This window comes from Bufo gargarizans, chromosome 4 (assembly GCF_014858855.1).
Source record: "Bufo gargarizans isolate SCDJY-AF-19 chromosome 4, ASM1485885v1, whole genome shotgun sequence".
NCBI lineage: Eukaryota > Metazoa > Chordata > Amphibia > Anura > Bufonidae > Bufo > Bufo gargarizans.
This window is the reverse complement of record NC_058083.1, coordinates 36,286,297-36,306,161: the sequence shown is the minus strand read 5'-3', so window position 1 is coordinate 36,306,161 and position 19,865 is coordinate 36,286,297. Positions and strand designations below refer to the sequence as shown.

Genomic DNA, 19,865 nt, shown 5'->3' with positions numbered 1-19,865 from the left:
TTGGTCTTGCTTGTCTGCTAGTTCATGTGAGGAGAGCAAGGGGTTATGGGGAGTAAGGGAAATACAGGATGGCCTCAAGGACAGGGCAAACATCACCACAGGAAGTGCAGCAGAGGCCATCTTAGGAAGATGCGGAAATAGAGGCACAGAGAAATAGGGTTGCTAAGGGCTGAATACAGACATCAGAAAGGTAAAATTAACTGAAAAATAAAGCTTCATGAATAGCTTCCCTTCACATCACATACAGTTGCAAGAAAAATCAGGTGAAACCTTTGGAATGATATGGATTTCTGCACAAATTGGTCACAACAATAGACAATCACAGTCTGCTTAAAGAGGACCTTTCACCTATTATTACACTGTGAACTAACTATACAGACATGTAGAGCGGCGCCCGGGGATCTCACAGCACTTACTATTATCCCTGGGCGCCGCTCCGTTCTCCTGCTATGCCCTCCGGTATCTCTGCTCACTAAGTTATAGTAGGCAGAGTCTGCCCTTGTTCTGCTGTAGCGCTGGCCAATCGCATTGTAGAGTTCACAGCCTGGGAGAAAATAACCTTTCAGGCTGTGAGCTCTGCGCTGCTATTGGCCAGTGCTACAGAAGAACAAGGGAAGACTCCGCCTACCATAACTTAGTGACTGAAATCTCCGCCTACTATAACTTAGTGAGCAGAGATACCGGAGGGCAAAGGAGGAGAACGGAGCGGTGCCCGGGGATAATAGTAAGTGCAGTGAGATCCCCGGGCGCCGCTCTCCATGTCTGTATAGTTAGTTCACAGTGTAATAATAGGTGAAAGGTCCTCTTTAAATTAATAACACACAAAGAATTAAATGTTACCATGTTTTTATTGAACACACCATGTCAACACTCACAGTGCAGGTGGAAAAAGTATGTGAACCCTTGGATTTAATAACTGGTTGAACTTCCTTTGACAGCAATAATGTTTCCTGTAGTTGCAGATCAGACGTGCACAACGGTCAGGAGTAATTCTTGACCATTCCTCTTTACAGAACTTTTTCAGTTCAGCAATATTCTTGGGATGTCTAGTGTGAATCGTTTTCTTGAGGTCATGCCACAGCATCTCAATCGGGTTGAGGTCAGGACTCTGACTGGGCCACTCCAGAAGGCGTATTTTCTTCTGTTTAAGCCATTCTGTTGTTGATTTACTTCTATGCTTTGGGTTTTAGAATTGGTGCATGGGAATACACTACAGTAGACTGAGTATATTATAAATGATAGATTGAAATTGCCATTATGTTCATCTTCAGCTCAGCTCTCCTCTGGTGGAGTTGAGAAATCTGGAGCAATCCAGGCCTTGTTCATTTTTATCTGAGTCAACCTGTCAGCATTGCCAGACACTGCAGACAGCAAAAATGTGGTCAGATTCTGGGAAATATGTATATATTTTTTAACTTTTTCCCAATATATGGCCCTGAAAACCACAGGCAGTGTTCAAATGCAAAGCACTGAGATTAACAGATTAACCCGTAGACAGCAATGTGGTCAGATTCTGGGAAATATGTATCTTTTTTTTTTACTTTTTCCAAATATATGGCCCTGAAAACCACAGACGGTGTTCAAATGCAGAGCACTGAGATTAACAAATTAAACTGCAGACAGCAATAATGTGGTCAGATTCTGGGAAAATATATATATTTTTTTTCCACTTTTTCCCAATATATGGCACTAGCAACCACTGATGGTGTTCGAATGCAGAGCACTGAGATTAACAAATTTAACCACAGACAGCAAAAATGTGTTCAGATTCTGGGAAATATGTATATATATATTTATTTTTCACTTTTTCCCAATATATGGCCCTGAAAACCACAGATGGTGTTCAAATGCAGAGCACTGAGATTAACGGATTAGCCCACAGACAGCAAAAATGTAGTCAAATTCTGGGAAATATGTATATATTTTTTTTTTTACTTTTCCCTAATATATGGCCCCGAAAACCACAGACGGTGTTCAAATGCAGAGCACTGAGATTAACAGATTAAACCGCAGACAGCAAAAATGTGGTCAGATTCTGGGAAATATATGTAAATTATAAAAAATAAAAAATAAAAATAAAAACGAAACGTCTTTAAAATGAGTAATTTGCAATCAGATTCTCCCTACACTCTCTGTCCCTTCCTAACAGCAGCTCTCCCTGACTCGCAATGAGCCGAACCCGCGTGACCTGGTGCTATATAGCACCCGATGACGCGTTCCAGCCAGCCAATCACTGAAATGCCAGTAGAAAACATGGCGACCGGCATTACAGTGATGGCAATACTTACCTGCACGTTCATTGGCTGCTTAGCAGGCACCAAACGTGCGGGGAGGAGACTCGAGCATGGCGCTCGAGCACATGTGGTACTCGGCCGAGTACCGCCATGTGCCGAGCATAGCGATGCTCGAGCCAAACAGGGATTTGGCTGAGCATGCTCGTTCATCACTACTGGACAGTCCTGTACCCCAAAAAGTGTCTCAGTACTGGGTTTTAGGACCACTCGTGGTTATCTCTAATGTCAGCACAGCATATCTCTCCCTTTGCATTGACAAGTTTTTGTTAAGTACTTAGTACATGGATGGTTTGTTGAATCACCTCTTAGTGATAGGTGAAGCTGTAGGCATAGACTTGCATAGTGCTTTGAGCATGAGCATTTCTCTATAGCAGTTTCTGATAACATGCTTTCCAAGCATTACTGAAGGATTGTTGTCTTCTTGGACTTGCACTACTGTACAATAACACCCTGTTTTGGTAGGGTTGTCCCTTGTATCTGAAGGGTTGGTTCAAAGTACCTGTGCACAGACACCGGTTTGACATTACTGGCCGTAATGCTTAGCCAAGATTCTGGTGGCTGTCCCAATATTTCTGAAATGCATACTGCTTTATGGTGGTGACTTGAGAACCAATGTCCAACAAAGCAACAGAAAGAAACCTATCATTTTGGAGAACTACTTCAGGATGAGGTCTTATATACCTGGGTATCCAGCTGGGATCTTATGGTCCTCCGGTTTTCCACCTTAGCCTTGGGGGATGCCATTTTAACTGCCAGCACGCCTTCTCTGTAATGCCAATTTTGTGTCGGTATGACCTACAGTTCTCTTTTGTTCATCAAAGAGGTAAGTAGACCATCTGCCCGAGCTCAGATTTAGAGTCAGAAGATGCTCACTGGAGTGAGCAGTGGAGTCTCATCCTCTAGTAATAAGGGCTATTCCTACTACTTAGGTTTTTGCTACATTTTCTTCATACTTTTGGCCAGGAGATTAACTTGATATGTTAGGACAGCAACATGATCTGGAACTGGAGCTTGAGCTTCCTGGCTGGCCATGAAAATAATCTTTGGAGGCACAGGGTGCTGACTTGTGGCTAGAACAGCAGGTATGACAGGTTTTGGTTGGTGGTCTCAACCAAGAATGCTGAAAGCTAACTATTTTAAGTCTAGGAAGGTGGAATTTGGATGTTGGGCAGTCAGCATCATTAACTAGCTCCTTAAAGTTTCTGCGCTGGCACGCTAAATAAATTGCTCTGTGAGTTTTGACTTAATTATCTGCTTCACAGGGATTTACAAAAACCTTCAGTGCTTTCTGTAGACATAATGCAAAGTCTCTGAGTGACTCAGCAATCTGAATTAATTCTACCTGAATCAAAAATGCTCCGTTAACCAGAAAATTTGTGTTTGACATTCTGAGGTCTCATAGGGCTCTTAGGATATTTTTTTCTTTATTGTCTCTCACTTAAAAAACAATCTTTTTATTATTTTTCTCTCTGTCTCCAAAATTTTCTTGAATTGAATCAACAACAAACAAATTGGATTTAGAAGCAACTTGAATTTTTACAAAGCTGGGATCCAATTTGATTCATTTAGAATTACCGTATTTATCGGCGTATAACACGCACTTTTTCCCCCTGAAAATAGGGGGCAAATGATGTATGCGTGTTATACGCCGATATAATGTTAAGAAGCCATGTTTTTACATACCGGAGGTATAACATTAAGACGGCGCAGCGCCTGCCGCAGCTCCCTCTGTCATGCGCCGCCTGCCTGTTCATTCATAAAGTGAGATAAGCAGGCAGGCGGCGCATGAGGAGGGAGCTGGGGCTGGCGGCGCATGAGGAGGGAGCTGGGGCAGGCGGCGCATCAGGAGGGAGCTGAGACAGGCGGCGCATGACCGAGGGAGATGCCGGTCTGCGCCGTCTTAATGTTATACCTCCGGTACTACAGTAAGTACCGTACAGCGCGTCTACAATTAGATATAGAGATCAGATTGAATGTTTAACAGTTGCGGGGCCCGGTGTATTAGAGTAGAGTCACTGCACCGGGCCCCGCCATGAGTGTCCCCGCCTCCTCTCTCCACACTGATCCATCTGATGGGGGATCTGTAGATGACACTTATGGGGATCTGTGGATGACATAAGTGTCATCCACAGAGCCCCATAAGTGTCTCCCTTTTACATTATTTACCTTATAAGTGGTAATAATATTAATTAAAAAAAAGTTCTGAGCTACCCTTATTTTGCTTCAAAGTTCTTTATTTGAAATTTAAATTTTTTTCCTGAAATTTCCCTCTTAAAATGAAGGTGCGTGTTATACGCCTGTGCGTGTTATACGCCGATAAATACGGTAATTTGCTCATCTCTGTAAACAAAATATTGCTACTTCTCTAATTTGGAAATCTGACAATTTTACATACTAATTACCTCTCAAAATTAATAGCTTGGCCTATAAGGATACAAATGGATGGTTGTTTTGAGATCTCCATGGCTGATAAAGTTGTAGAAAAAAAAATCATCATCAAATTTGGAGGTACATTTCCCTTCACCAATACTTGAATAGTGGGGTGAGGGCTAAAGCTGGCCACATCTTACCCAATGAATCAAGTCAATTCTCTCTATGTAGATTGGTCTGCTATTTCATAATAAAACGCTGCTATATAAACTTTCATTTAACATAAGAAATTCTTAGCAATTATCTATATTTTAGATTTCAGATGTGATAGGTTTGATACCATTATGTGAGTACCATTTCTCCACTTTGTAAAGCCAAATGTCTTGAAGTGGCTACTTTTGCTCAAATCCGTGGCACACAACAGATTTTCTGAGCTACAGGAGAAATTGTAAATCCTACTTGTGGTTTCACTTGGAAGTCGGTCATCTCTGAAGAAGAATGAAAAGTAAATTTTTGCATAAGGCTAGTGAAGAACAGGAACAACTCCATTTTTGCCAGTGTTTCTCCAGCACAAGCCCTTCTTCCTAGATGGGGTTACAAGGAATTAAGATTAGAATTGAATGAGATGTGTGTAAAGGATATCTTCTTAGCACAGTGCAATCATCTTGTAATACATGTCCTCCTCTAATATGTTTAGTCTACTTTTTATTTTAGTCTAGTAACCTTAGCAGGGTTGGTGCCATGCATACATGGGCAGATACCAGGTTTTACTTAGATTGGGGTGGCTAATGTCTGGTAAATATGGGAAACATCCTCCACATTTATTAACTTGAGGGTGAAGTAGACAGAGAGCCCACTATATTTATGTAGCCCAAGTGTTCACATACACCATGTGATAGTCTTGTAAGTCTAACAAGGAGGTGTTTTCCAACCAGTGCTTACTGAAACTTGAAATGGATGGTCTGGTTTAGAAAATTCATTAATACTGTATTAAGGAATTCTAAGGCAATTAATAAAGTGCATCAGTTTAAGATCTTCATCAATTAGCCAGCAGATAGACTGGCTAAACAAAGCATCTCCTGCTCTAGAGGACCTTGTTTGCCTGTTGATTGTATAGACGTCCAGTTGACTTTAATTTAAATGGTGTAAATATAAACTTATTTTGTAGTTTCTTTCAGGTAAATTGAAAACTTCCCCCTCAGGCCTTATTCTCTCGTCAGTGTTCAGTCAGATATTTCCATCAGTAATTGTGAGCCAAAACCAAGAGTGGAGGCTACACAGAGGTAAGGTATAAGGGAAAGATCAGCTGCTATTCAGTGCTTTCGACCCACACCTGGTTTTGGCTCAAAATCACTGATGTAAATCACTGACCAAACACTGATTGTGTGACTAAAGACTCACTTTTATGATTTGGTGTCTCAGCTGAGATAAACACTCTGATCAATGTATTGTTCAGCGACCCATCTAAAAACGAGCTGTCCAAACTGGACAATCTCTTTAAAGAGTAATCATACCTGCTGAGAACAATGCTGCAATGATTGTTTTGATAACCGATTATGAATTGACCATAGGATTCAAGAATTAGGCCACTGATACTTCTAATGTCATGTTACCTGCTGAAAATGGCATGAAAGCAGGATTCTTGACAAACTGTCCTTCTGAATCAAGGAAATGTTCAGGGAAGAAGGACTGTGGTTTCTCAAACTGTGTTCTATCATATAAAACTGATTCCAGAAGCGGAATAACGTATGTGCCCTAGAAAAGGAAATAATAAATGTAACACATCTCATGTTCAGCATAAACATTATTCATCTTTAGATCATAATTAAAGGGGTTTTTAAGGTACTTTAATATTCGTGGCCTATCCTCAGAATAGGCCATTAATATATGGGAGCGATGCAGCAGTAATCAGTTCCATCCTCTACATAAATGCATGGAACTATGTAGTTCCAACTTTGACTTTTGGCACCAGAGCTACTGCAGAACAGCTGTTTGACCCCTAGTTGATTAGATATTAATTTACCTCAGGATAGACCATCAATAATAAAGTATCTGAAATCATCTTTAATGGTAATTAGGCTAACCTTAGAACTAAAGCTAGTTATACACTGCCCATTTTGGTGTGACCAGTCAGCCACCCAGCTGATGTGTATGGGTACCTAATGGCAGATATTGGGGGAGATAAGGACTGGGCAATTGTATTTCAACTGTCAGATCCTTTGGTTCTCGGAGAGATAAGCCACTGTATGAGGTGATTTGCAGTATACTCTCCCTGTTCAGGATACATGCATGCTTTACCTAGTTGTTTAAATGGGGGAGTTGGGAAAAATAGCTGTCAGGTTACTAAGCAATTGTATTACAACTATGTAACCCTAACCAGATCCAAGAAGAAAGACCTGGGCTACAAAAGGCTAAAAAAAGAACATAAAAATGTAAAAGATGTCAAAGACTACCTGCAGTGATAATAACTCAAGGACTGGTGTCATGTATGGTTGCCCAGGCAAGCTGACCACCTGCATTCTCTCATTGTCTTGTTTAGACTTCTGGGGGGAGGTGTGGTGAGAAGTGACATTGGAGATATCCATTGAGAAAACTCAATTGTGCCTACCTCAACTAGTTATGTATTAGCTCAGAGTTCTGTGCCTTCACTGCTGCCCTTATGCACGGGCACCAGGCTCCCTCACTCCCCCCTGCTGCTGTGTGCTGCCTGCCTCTAACCTTGGACTTCGATTATGGACATTGCTCAATTGCCGACTGCCTATGACCTTGGACCTCAATTACGGACTTTGCTTGATCACTGCCTTCTCTGACTCCGGACTTCCTGACATGTCTTTTTTCTTAGGGGTTTTGCACTGGTATCTCTGACCCCGAGGTCAGCTGCCACTGGCCCAGGGACTGCTCTGGAGTGTTACCTGATGACTACTCTAATGGCCCAAGCCTATCCTCACCATCAAAGGCTCTAGTGAAGACCAGATAGTTACTTAGCCACGCACCTCCATAGTATAGCCAGTCAATGGCGCAGTGGGTCCACACCCGCTTGCATAACATTATGACAGTAAGTAAAAAGTGAACCATAGCATCATTGCTATAGCCAGTTTGTCCCCAAACAAAAAACAGCAAGAACACTTACTTTTGGTAGATGGTAGCCTTGAAAAACAACATCTGTTGTAGTTTCTCGAGGAAGATTCATTGGTACAATATTAGCAGCTCTCTGAGTCTCATAAATCACGGCATTGGTGTAGGGCATATCCTTACGATGGTCAATCCGTGGCACGGCTGTTCCAATCACTGTATCAATTTCATCATGTACTCGTTCTAATACATGTAGTTTTTGAAAAAGAAAAATTATCCTAGTTATCCTAGTATCTATAAAGTGCTGGATTGATATTTGGTTTTGTCTGATGCTTTGGACACAGATGCTATTATTCCATTAATGGTTTAATCCAGTATGTTTCACGGTGTATGAAGGATCCTCGATGATCCCCCTCCTCTAACCTTCTCTATCCCCTGTACTTTTAACGCACTCACAGTGCCCCATATTCCTATTCAAAATGGCTTGAAACAATTAATGGAATAATAGCGTCTGTGTTCACAGCATCAGACAAATGCTTTCTAATTTTCATCTTGACCCCTTAGTGTCCAGGCGATTTTCCATTTTTTTCATTTTAGTTTTTTACCCCCAGCCTTCCCAAAAGCCATAACTTTTCTACATTCACATAGCTGTATGAGGGCTTGTTTTTTGTCGGATAAGTTGTATTTTCTAATGGCACCAATTACGGTTGCATAAAATGTAGTGGGAAGTGGGGAAAAAAAATAGAAATGGCGTGGAATTACAAAAAAAAAAACAATCCAGCCACATTTTTATGTTTTTTTCTTTACATTACTACATTCTTACCACCATAACTTTTTTTTTTTTATCTGTATGGAACTGTGTGAGAGCAAATTTTTTGCAGTGTGATCTGTACTTGTCATTTATACCAAAGTGTGAGACGTGTGAAGCATTTTTTTTATCACTTTTTATTAAATTTGTTGTGGTAGGCAAAGCAACCAAAAAACAGCTAATTGGTCATTTAGACTTTTTTTCTGTTTCACTGTTTGCCTTATGGGATAAAAAAAAAATAATATATTTTAATATTAAGGACATTTTCACGCACAACGATGCCCATGATCTTTATTTGTTTAATTGTTTATATATTTTAATAAATATTTTGGGGAAAGGGGGATGATTTGAGTTTTTATGTTTTTTATTTTATTTTTTTAATATTTTTAAAATTTCTTTTTCTTTTTAATAGTACTCCTCGGGAACATGAACAAGCAATCATTATCTCATAGACTCCAAAGCATTAGCCACAGGTAGGGTCTTCATAGGAACTTACGTGTGGCAGCCTCGGATCATTAAGGATGAAATTTGACCTCGGCATCTGAGGGGTTAAATGTGTGTGATTGACATTATTGTGGATCAAATACATTAACCCCGAATGTCTGCTGCTTGAAACTCGCGAGCGGGCGCCATCTTTGAATCCCCGACCACAAAGTATATATTTGTAAGGCAGTCAGGAACGGGAAAGAAGCCATCTACAAATGTTGCGGATTTATAGTGTTGATCACGAATATTCGAATTTCGAATTTTTATCGCGAATATAGGTACTTCGAAAATTCGCGAATATTTCGAATATAGTTATATATATTCGTAATTTCGAATATTCTATTTTTTTCCTATTTTTTTTTTTTTTTTTTTAATCAGTACACATGATCCCTTCCTGCTTCTAGCTTGTGGGCCAATAAGAAGGCTGCAATATACTTGACTTTAGGAGTAGCGATGAGCGGCAGGGGTCATATTCGAAAATGTGCGATTTTTTTTTCTTGAAAAAATCGGCAAGGTAATGATTGTGTAATATGCGAATTTTCGTAATTCGAATTTTCGGATTCGAATTTTTATTCAAGAAAAAAAATCGGCAATTTTCGAATTCTAAAATATATTCGCGAAATATCGCGAATTCGAATATGACCCCTGCCGCTCATCACTACGGATTTATACACAATTTTTCTATGCAGATTCTCGTTCGGAAAAACCGCTGCGTAGTGCAGTACCAGCAATGTGTACAACATTAAACAAATCTCATGTACACTTTACGGATGAAATCTGTGCCAGAAACCGTTGTTTTGCACTGCAGTTTTTTTGTGCTTTTTGGGTACAGAAATGCACAGAAAGCCACAAGGAAATGTGTGTGGTTCCTCTGCGTGTTCACCCGCACCCATCTGCATGTACCCTTAAATCGCTGGCTAGATTTTGATCCGTAATTTTTCACAATGCCAACAAGCTGATTACATGGTTGACTGTAGGTAGTAACGAATATGTGCCCGGTTGTGCCCTTTCTAGTTTTTTTATATTTTTTATTTCATCTTTCTTCCTTACATAGTACAGCATTTGGCCTTCCAAAAAAATACTTCTATGAATAGGAGCAACAATATCTTTTGTGTACTGTAACATTCATGTTGGATACCCTTTTTGTCCTAATTTCATGCAAATCTCATGTTATTTAAGAAAAATAGTCAAATCTGAGCCTTTTCTCTTCCTCCTAATAAGTTCTCCTATAGGAATGTTTTTTTATGGCATGACCTCCTCGTTAGCGAAGAATAATATTACTTTCACACTTGTGTTAAACTATCCTAATGCATTCTGAATGGAGAGAAATCCAGTATGCATCAGGATGTCTTCAGTTCAGTCACTGTACGTTTTTTGGACGGAAAAAATACTGCAGAATGCTTTGGTATTTTCTCTCTCCAAAATTCCGAAACACTTGCCGGAATGCTGGGTCCAGCATTATTTTCCATTAAAATACATTAATGCCGGATCTGGCCCCAAGTGTTCCGGAAAAACTGATCTGGTTTTGCGGTCTGCGCAGACCTTTAAAAAAGGGAAAAAGATAAATACCTGATCCGTTTTTTCCGGATGACAACCGGAGAGACGGATCCGGTATTGCAATGCATTTGTGAGACAGATCTGCATCAAGATCCGTCTACAAATGGTATCCGTTTGCATACAGATAGTCATATCTGGCAGCCGGAACTGCCTGCTAGAATCCCACAGCGCAAGTGTGAAAGTACTCTAAAACGCACAGGGACAGATGGAAAATACAACAGGGACATCTGGTGCACAGATTATACAGCGGCACCCTCCAACATATGCAATGTACCAACGCATATGACCTAGCTACCTATTGCCATATCTATAACCCCAACAGCAATAATAAAGATATCCTCAGCAGAATAATACTACTAACTCACAAAAAGTAAGATAAGTAAGAGAGGGGGTATAAAAAAATACCCAGAAGGAGGATGTTGGCCACCAGTGATGTCCCACTCCCGACGCCTTTCACTGACTGTTTTGGCCAAGGATGGTACATCACTGGAAACCAGTCTTCCTTAGGGTCCATTCACACGTCCGCAAAACACGGACAGCGGCAATGTGCGTTCCACATTTTGCAGACCGCACATTGCCAGCAATAATAGAATATGCCTATTCTTGTCCGCAATTGCAGACAAGAATAGGACATGTTCTATTTTTTTCGGGAACAGAATTGCGGACCCGGAAGTGCGGGTCCGCAATTCCGTGTCCGGGCAGCACATTGTGCTGTCCCATAGGAATGAATGGACCCGCAATTCTGTTCCGCAAATTGCGGAACAAAATTGCGGACGTGTGAATGGACCCTTATACTTATATACCTATAACAATTAGTAAAACAACAACGTTTCCGGTGAGGAGCTCATGACTTACTCTAATAGGTACTCAAAAACAGCGCATTGGTGTGGATTGACTCCAGTCCTAGGATGTATGCAGGTCCTTGTGACCTAGCCTCACCACAACAAACTGTTCTCAGAGATGTCAAAATGAAATCAAACCAGAAAAATTGTTCCTAAACTGGTTGTCCACATATCAACCATTGGTGCATCTAGATTTTCTGCTGCCTGAGGCAAAAACTGAAATGACGCCCAACCTCCCATGCCAAATTCTTAACCTAACCCCTTCCCTCCAGCCTTCCAGTTAAAGGTATACTTATAAAACCTTACATATAGAGCTACAAAAAAATTATTTGGTTAATATAGCAATACAGTTGAATATGCAGAGATGAACACTTCCACAAAGAAAGCGCTCATTGCCCAAAGCATTTCCGCTGCCTCCCACTTGTCCTGGTGCTCATTGGCGGTGCATCCTGATACCAACACTTAATACAGCCCAGATTTGTGCGTGTGCAGAGCTGAGACTTCTATGCATGTAGCGCCAATCACATGAGCGGGACAGCGATCACTTGTGCGGCCACAGGAGCACTGCAAAACAGCCGCACAGACAGGAGTCTTTATCTAGTCCTCTCAACCTTATTAACCTTTAAAGTGCCTGGTACATTAAAAGTGCCAATCAGATTGAGAACCATATTAAATCTACAGTACCGAACAATAAACTAATTGATCGAATATATGAACAGAATGACAAGGCCTACCATACTCTGCACAGTTACTACGCATACTAAGTGCTCCAGATAACATGTATAACCAATAAATCCAGAGTAGCATACTAGGCTCTCCCTCTCCTTCCAAAGGGACTTAAAGGGTTTTTCTATTGTTAATATTGATGACCTATCCTCTGGTTAGGTCATCAATATCTGATCAGTGGGGTCTGACAACTGGCACCCCTGCCAATCAGCTGTGAGACGAGGACGCGGTGCTCCATTGTGAATCCAACTTCCTCTTAATTACACTGCACTTCATCTCAGAAGTGCAGTGTAATACGAGTACTCACTCCATTCAAGGGAATGGAGTGAGTTCTTGTAATTGTAAGCAGTGTACCGGGGTGGGCTCCCCAGTATACAGTGAAGTCACAAACGAGGAAAGCAACCCCAATACCAGCTTTTGCCAAAACAGAATTTTACTCAAATGTGGCAATAAACCCAACCACAAATGCTGGCAACCTACAATAAATTTACATACACTCAGCTGGAAGGCTGATACCCTTGTGCTGTACAGCATAGCGCCCTCCGATAGATGCAGGAGGAAAGAGCAGTCATTTACCTACTGGCGGGCACAACTAAACTGCCACACCTTACCTGCTATTACCCTAAAAGAATCACTGTATGGGTGTGTGGTATGGGCTACCCTGCGGTGCAGCACAACAGCTTACAATCTTACACAGATCTAAAGTATTCCCCCTCCCATAACTGGTCCTGTAGCACATGCCTGAGTATTCCTTCTGAGCAAAATGCCAGCCTGGCTCGAGTTTGGGAATTTTATCAGATCTCCAATGTGAAATGTCACTGTAAGTTATGGAGTCCTTGCAATGAACAGTAGTAACCCTTGTGGCCTGACACAAACAGAAACCCTAACTAACTAACTACAGGCCTGGTCTCAGTCTCTAGGCGCCAACACTGTAATGAGGTGCGTGCACGATCTTACTGACCCAGGTCTGCATTGCATCCGCTGGTGACTCTGAACAGAACAAATGTCTCTCCAACAAGCATGCGGTACCGCAGTGTATGTTTCTTTGTTTCTCTGCTCTCATCAGCATTCCTAGCAGCAATCTTCCTTCCTCTGGACAGGATCAGGGTCTTGGACACAATCAGCTTCATTTAGCTGCAGCTCTGGTCACTGAGGGATGCTCTCACACCTGGATGCCGTTAGACTCTCTACTCACACAGCATCTAGTGTCTCTCACAACCTGACTCTAGGATGGCTGCCTCTTCTTCTTCTCTATGCTCTGAGACCCCACCTCATTTAATTTACCCTACACAAGCAGTGTTCAGACAAGGAGAGCTGTTTCCCCATCTCACATGATTACACTACACCACCGCTCCACAGGAGTGGGAGATTTATTAAAACTGGTGTAAAGGAAAACTGGCTTAGTTGCCCATAGGAACCAATCAGATTCCACATTTTTCAGAGCTCTTTTGGAAAATGAAAGAAGGAATCTGATTGGTTGATATGGACAACTAAGCCAGTTTTCCTTTACACCAGTTTTGATAAATCTCCCACAATGCGTAGTGCAAAGACCTCGAAGCGGTGCTCGATTGGAGCACCATCTCCTCATCTCACAGCTGATAGGCAGGGGTGCCTGGTATCCAACCCCACCAATCAGATATTAATGACCTATCCTGACAATAGGTAATCAATATCAGGTCTCGTTCACATTTCCGTGTCAGTGTCACATCTGTGAAAAAAAGCTTACATGGTATATCCGTGAAGGATCCCGTGGTTCGTCCATGTGTCTGTTTTTACTATCTGTGTGTCATCCATAATTCACTGATGTTGATCAGCTGAAAATTAATTTCCAAAGAACCTCCTATCAGTCTTAAGGGAAAAACGGACACAGCATGAATGCCATCTGTGTTGTGATTTTCAAGGACCCATAGACTTCAATGGGCGTGCTTGGTCCGCATCACGGATCAAAGTAATGCATGTCTCCGTGATTTTTTTTACTGACTCACAGTAAATAAAAAAATACTGGGTCGTCGCCATATTGCGGGCCGCAAACAGCTTGAATGGGTCCGCAATCCGGAGCTGCAGTGCGAAACGGAGGCACGGAACCCTACGGCAGCACTACGGAGTGCTTCCGTGGGAGTGTGGCAGAGCAGCCAAGGTCAGGGATAGAAGGGGCCAGCTCTGGGAAGCAGATAGGTATGCCCAAGAGGGGTAGTTTAACAACCTCCCTTCCACAAAGGTGCACAACCTCTTTAAAGGGGTTGTCCCATGAAACCTAAATCTGAATACTTTTGTAATTGCATGTAATAAAAAAATTTAATGGTAAAAGAAAAGCGGACTACACAATTTCCACATCCAGTACTGGTTCGGACCTAAAGTACAGAAGGATTCCTGCGGATAAAAAACTATTTGTCAATACAGATACCTACGGCAATATACTGCAACATAGGACCTGGACAGTTGTAATACTATGGTATAAGGACCTGTGTACCACGTGATCGGGCGTCTGCATCAGCTGACCTGACCACTTGACTTGCTCGTCAGGATCACCTGACCTGAAACACGCCCTTCAAGCACGGAAGCTGTGCGCTCCAAACCGCACTCATTCAGTGTCCAGCGTCTTGGCGACCACATCGTTCACCGCTCCATGCAAGTACAACATCCAGCGAATTTGCTGATATATCAACGCAGTCAACACTACGGAGTGGTAAGAGTCTCATAGAGACAATCTGATTCAGTTTGGCAGCCATTTATGCAGACGCTAATGGGCAGCTTATGAGAGAAGTGGAGTGTTTTCTATTTTCTACTGTTTATCACAGCTGGATATTGCTATGCAACTATTGCAACACAACTCAGGAAACTGTATATATCAGAATCTGCACTAATCTAGAGTGCCACCTTTGAACACCTTCAACTTGATCATTTTAGTGACATTTTATGTTTATGTATTTTATTTGCATGTATTTTATCTGCATCTATTTTTATACACCGGGTGTTTTTATACATTGTTTTACACTGTGTGATATCTTGCACTAATAAAGTGTTGAATATTCAAATATATCATTTTAGAGTGTTTCACATTTTTCAAGAAGGTGGTGTTGCCTGCTATTTTCTTTTACCATTAATTCACTCCCAACTGGGTGGGTGACTGTCACGGACGGTGTACAGGAAACAAGGCAAAGCAACATGTATAAACGACTCGCTGGATCCAAAAACTAAGGAACCAAGGGAGACCCCTACAGAAGACCTGGCACTTTCCCTGGCTGCTCAGCCTATGCAAAGATCCGAATGGTGGAGGTTTGCATATCCACGAACCTTGACTATAAAGCCCTGAGCACCCTACAATAGTGAGGGGACACGACCACCGGCTCCCTACACAAGATACGGAGGGAGTCAAGGTCACCTGGGATCCAGCAAACAGAAGATAACAGATAAAGGTACAACACTTAGCTTTGAAGCAAACAGGAAGACAGAGTCAGCATGCACACACACTCCAGGAAGTAGTATAAGCCGCCCAGAAAAGCCTTCTGGGGAAGAATTTAAAGGGAAGCAATTAGTCCAACACATGACAGCTGAGATAGGCTAACGAGAGGAGGAGCTGAATACCACAACACAGAAACTCAAGGAGGAGGTTCTGAAAGGCCTCTCACAGAGCTTCTCAGCTGTCTGGTTGTGACAGTACCCCTCCCTCTACGAGTGGACTCCGGATACTCAGAACCCACCTTCTCAGGATGGGACCTATGGAAAGCCCTGATGAGACGAGAGGCCTTAATGTCAGTCACTGGGACCCACATCCTCTCCTCAGGACCATACCCCTCCCACTGAACAAGGTACTGAAGAGAACCGCGGACAAGACGAGAATCCACAATCCTAGAGACCTGAAATTCAAGATTCCCATCAACCATAATCGGAGGAGGAGGCAAAGGCGAGGGTACAATGGGTTGAACATAAGGTTTCAATAAGGACTTATGAAAAACATTATGGATCTTCCAAGTCTGAGGAAGATCAAGACGGTATGCAACAGGATTGATGACAGACAGGATTTTGTAAGGCCCAATAAACCTAGGACCCAACTTCCAGGAGGGAACATTCAATTTGATATTCTTGGTAGACAACCACACCAGATCACCAACATTCAGGTCCGGACCAAGCACACGTCTCTTATCAGCCACACGCTTATATCTCTCACTCATGCTCTTTAGATTATCTTGAATCTTTTGCCAAATAGATGACAAAGACGAGGAGAATCTGTCCTCATCAGGTAAACCAGAAGACCCCTCTCCCGAGAAAGTCCCAAACTGTGGATGAAACCCATATGCACCAAAAAATGGTGACTTATCAGAGGACTCCTGACGACGGTTATTTAAAGCAAACTCAGCAAGGGACAAAAAAGAACACCAATCCTCTTGATTCTCCGCCACAAAACAACGCAGATATGTCTCCAGATTCTGATTGACACGCTCTGTCTGACCATTCGACTGTGGGTGGAAAGCAGAAGAGAATGACAACCGAACCCCCAAGCGAGAACAGAAAGCCTTCCAGAATCTGGAAACAAACTGCGTGCCCCTATCAGAGACTATGTCTGAAGGAATACCGTGCAATTTGACAATGTGATCAACAAATGCCTGCGCCAGCGTCTTAGCATTGGGCAAACCAGGAAAAGGGATGAAATGCACCATTTTGCTAAAACGGTCCACCACCACCAGAATCACAGTCTTCCCCGAGGAACGAGGCAGGTCCGTTATGAAGTCCATGGACAGATGTGTCCAAGGACGGGAAGGAATGGGTAAGGGAAGGAGAGGACCTGATGGCTGTGAATGAGGGACTTTGGCACGAGCGCAAGTCTCGCAGGCTGCCACAAAACCCTCAACCGACTTACGAAGCGCAGGCCACCAGAATCTCCGAGCGATGAGATCCAGTGTGGCTCTTACCCCCGGGTGCCCAGCAAGGACCGTATCGTGGTGTTCTTTAAAAATCTTGTGTCTTAAAGCGAGAGGCACAAACAACCTCCCAGGAGGACAAAGATCAGGAGCCTCTGACTGGGCTGCCTGCACCTCTGCCTCCAATTCAGGATAAAGAGCAGAGACCACCACACCTTCAGCCAAAATGGGACCCGGGTCTTCAAAATTCCCGGAAAACAACGTGACAGGGCATCTGCCTTCACATTCTTAACTCCAGGGCGGAACGTGACAACAAAATTAAACCTAGAAAAGAACAACGACCATCTGGCCTGTCTTGGGTTCAGACGCTTGGCTGACTCCAAGTAGGCCAGATGTTTATGGTCAGTAAATACGGTAATAGGGTGTCTGGCTCCCTCTAGCCAATGGCGCCATTCCTCAAAAGCCAACTTGATGGCCAACAATTCCCTATCTCCCACATCGTAATTTCTCTCTACGGAGGAGAGTTTTCTTGAGAAAAAGGCACACGGTCGCCAATTGGCAGGAGAGGAACCCTGAGACAAGACCGCCCCCACACCCACCTCAGAAGCATCAACCTCAACTATGAAGGGTAAAGAAACATCAGGTTGCACCAAGATGGGAGCGGAAGCAAAACTCTCCTTGATATCAGAAAAAGGCTTACGCGCCTCTACTGACCAAGAAGAAAAATCTACCCCCTTTCTGGTCATATCAGTGAGTGGTTTAACAATAGAAGAATAATTCAAAATGAACTTCCTGTAATAATTGGCAAAGCCCAAAAAACGCATCAGCGCCTTTTGATTCTCAGGAAGCTCCCACTCAAGCACAGCGCGGACCTTCTCGGGGTCCATGCGAAAACCAGAAGCGGAGAGAAGAAACCCCAGAAATTGAATTTCTGGAACCGCAAACACACATTTTTCCAGTTTCGCATATAATTTATTCTCCCGCAGGATGAGCAAGACCTGACGTAAATGTTCCTTATGAGTTTTGAAATCGGGAGAAAAAATCAAAATGTCATCCAAATACACCAATACAAATTTTCCCATCAAATGATAAAAAATGCTGTTCACGAAATGCTGAAAAACGGCTGGGGCATTCATCAAACCAAAAGGCATAACCAAATTTTCAAAATGGCCCTCAGGGGTATTGAAGGCCGTCTTCCATTCGTCCCCTTCTCTGACCCTGACCAGGTTGTATGCCCCTCTTAAATCTAATTTGGAAAAGACTTTAGCCTTAACAACCTGGTTAAATCGGTCCGGGATCAGAGGAAGCGGATAAGGGTCACGAATTGTGATATTGTTCAGCTCCCTGAAATCCAGACAAGGTCTTAAAGAACCATCTTTTTTCTTAACAAAGAAAAAATCAGCGGCAACAGGTGACTTTGAGGGTCGTATGTGTCCCTTTCTCAGACTCTCAGAGATATAAGCACGCATAGCGATCCTCTCAGGTTGGGAAAGATTGTATAAACGAGATTTAGGCAGCTTGGCGTCTGGGATGAGATTAATAGGGCAATCGTACTTCCTGTGCGGGGGCAAATCCTGAACTCCACTCTCAGAGAAGACATCCGAAAATTCAGAGAGAAAAGATGGTACAGTCTTAGTAGCAACCTCAGAAACAGATGTCATGAGGCAATTCTCTCTGCAAAAGTCACTCCAACCATTTATATGCCTCGCTTGCCAATCAATGGTGGGGTTATGCTTAGTGAGCCAGGGCAGCCCCAACACCAGAGGGGTGGGTAAACCGCTAAGGACGAAACATGACACATCCTCAACATGAGCATCACTCACAATTAAACGGATATTGTGAACTATGCCCTTTAATGATTTTTGAGAAAGTGGAGCGGAATCGATAGCAAAAACAGGAATATCCTTTCCCAAAGTGCGCACCTGGAAACCATGAGTTATCGCAAATTGATTATCAATGAGATTGACCGCTGCTCCACTATCCACAAAAATCTTACAAAAAATGTTCTTGCTCTCTAGCGCCACCCTAGCCGGCAGGACAAAACGGGAACTACAAGCAAATGGAAAACCTTCAATTTCCGCCTCAACCCTGCCAATAGTAACAGACGGAACATTTTTAAAAGATTTTTTCCTGTTTGTTTCTTTATTACTCCCAGAAAAGTCTGTATGTCTTTGTAGCTATACGCTGCAATTTGAACTGTTGAAAGCTACATGTTTTGAATTCGATCAAGCACACACAAGTGTATCGCTATAATGTTGCAACTTCATTAACTTATTGCACACAAACTATCTACATCAGGAAAGACTTTGCTCAGTTACCAATTGAGTCACAAAAGACTGGTTTTAATCAAGATTCTTTTTCCTCGGATGTATTTATAAATATCAATGTAAGATTTTTATGCCAACACACAACCTACACCGATTATTTATTGAATATCATATGAATTATTTTAGTATATTTAATGGGATTTATGTCTTATTCATTGCAATCTAATATAATCTTATTTTAGTCTTATAAGGTCACTATTTTCTCTTTTATCCACCATTGTATTATTAACCTACTGTGTATTATTGTATAGACTATTAAAGATCCCTTTACTTAAAAGAGTGTGCCCCACTTCAATTTTATTTATTCACTTTACATTTTCAGACTGGGTGTCGTCTGATAGTGGGAGCACCTCTGTTTGGATTCCCACCTCATTCGAGTGCGACATTACCTTATATTTATTGACTCCCCGAAAAGTGCCTGAATCTCCTAGAGGGACAAATATTTGCCAAATGATTTATACCTCCACAACAAAAACAAACCCTCCCATGCGAGCTGAATCTTCTATTGTCAGAAGCAATCAACA

General features: G+C 42.3%; 1 protein-coding gene across 1 annotated transcript in view; it reads right to left on the bottom strand.

Moving 5' to 3' along the window:
• Window positions 1-4,511: 4,511 nt before the first annotated feature.
• Window positions 4,512-19,865, bottom strand: part of LOC122935951 (cytochrome P450 2K4-like) — a 111,058-nt gene continuing 95,704 nt past the window's right edge. Inside the window, exons 7-9 of the mRNA XM_044291916.1 lie at window positions 7,795-7,979; window positions 6,278-6,419; window positions 4,512-5,248 (exon numbers count right to left, since the gene is read on the bottom strand). Coding sequence (XP_044147851.1) covers window positions 5,067-5,248; window positions 6,278-6,419; window positions 7,795-7,979 — 509 coding nt within the window. The 3' untranslated portion in view covers window positions 4,512-5,066. The remainder of the gene's footprint in view (window positions 5,249-6,277; window positions 6,420-7,794; window positions 7,980-19,865) is intronic.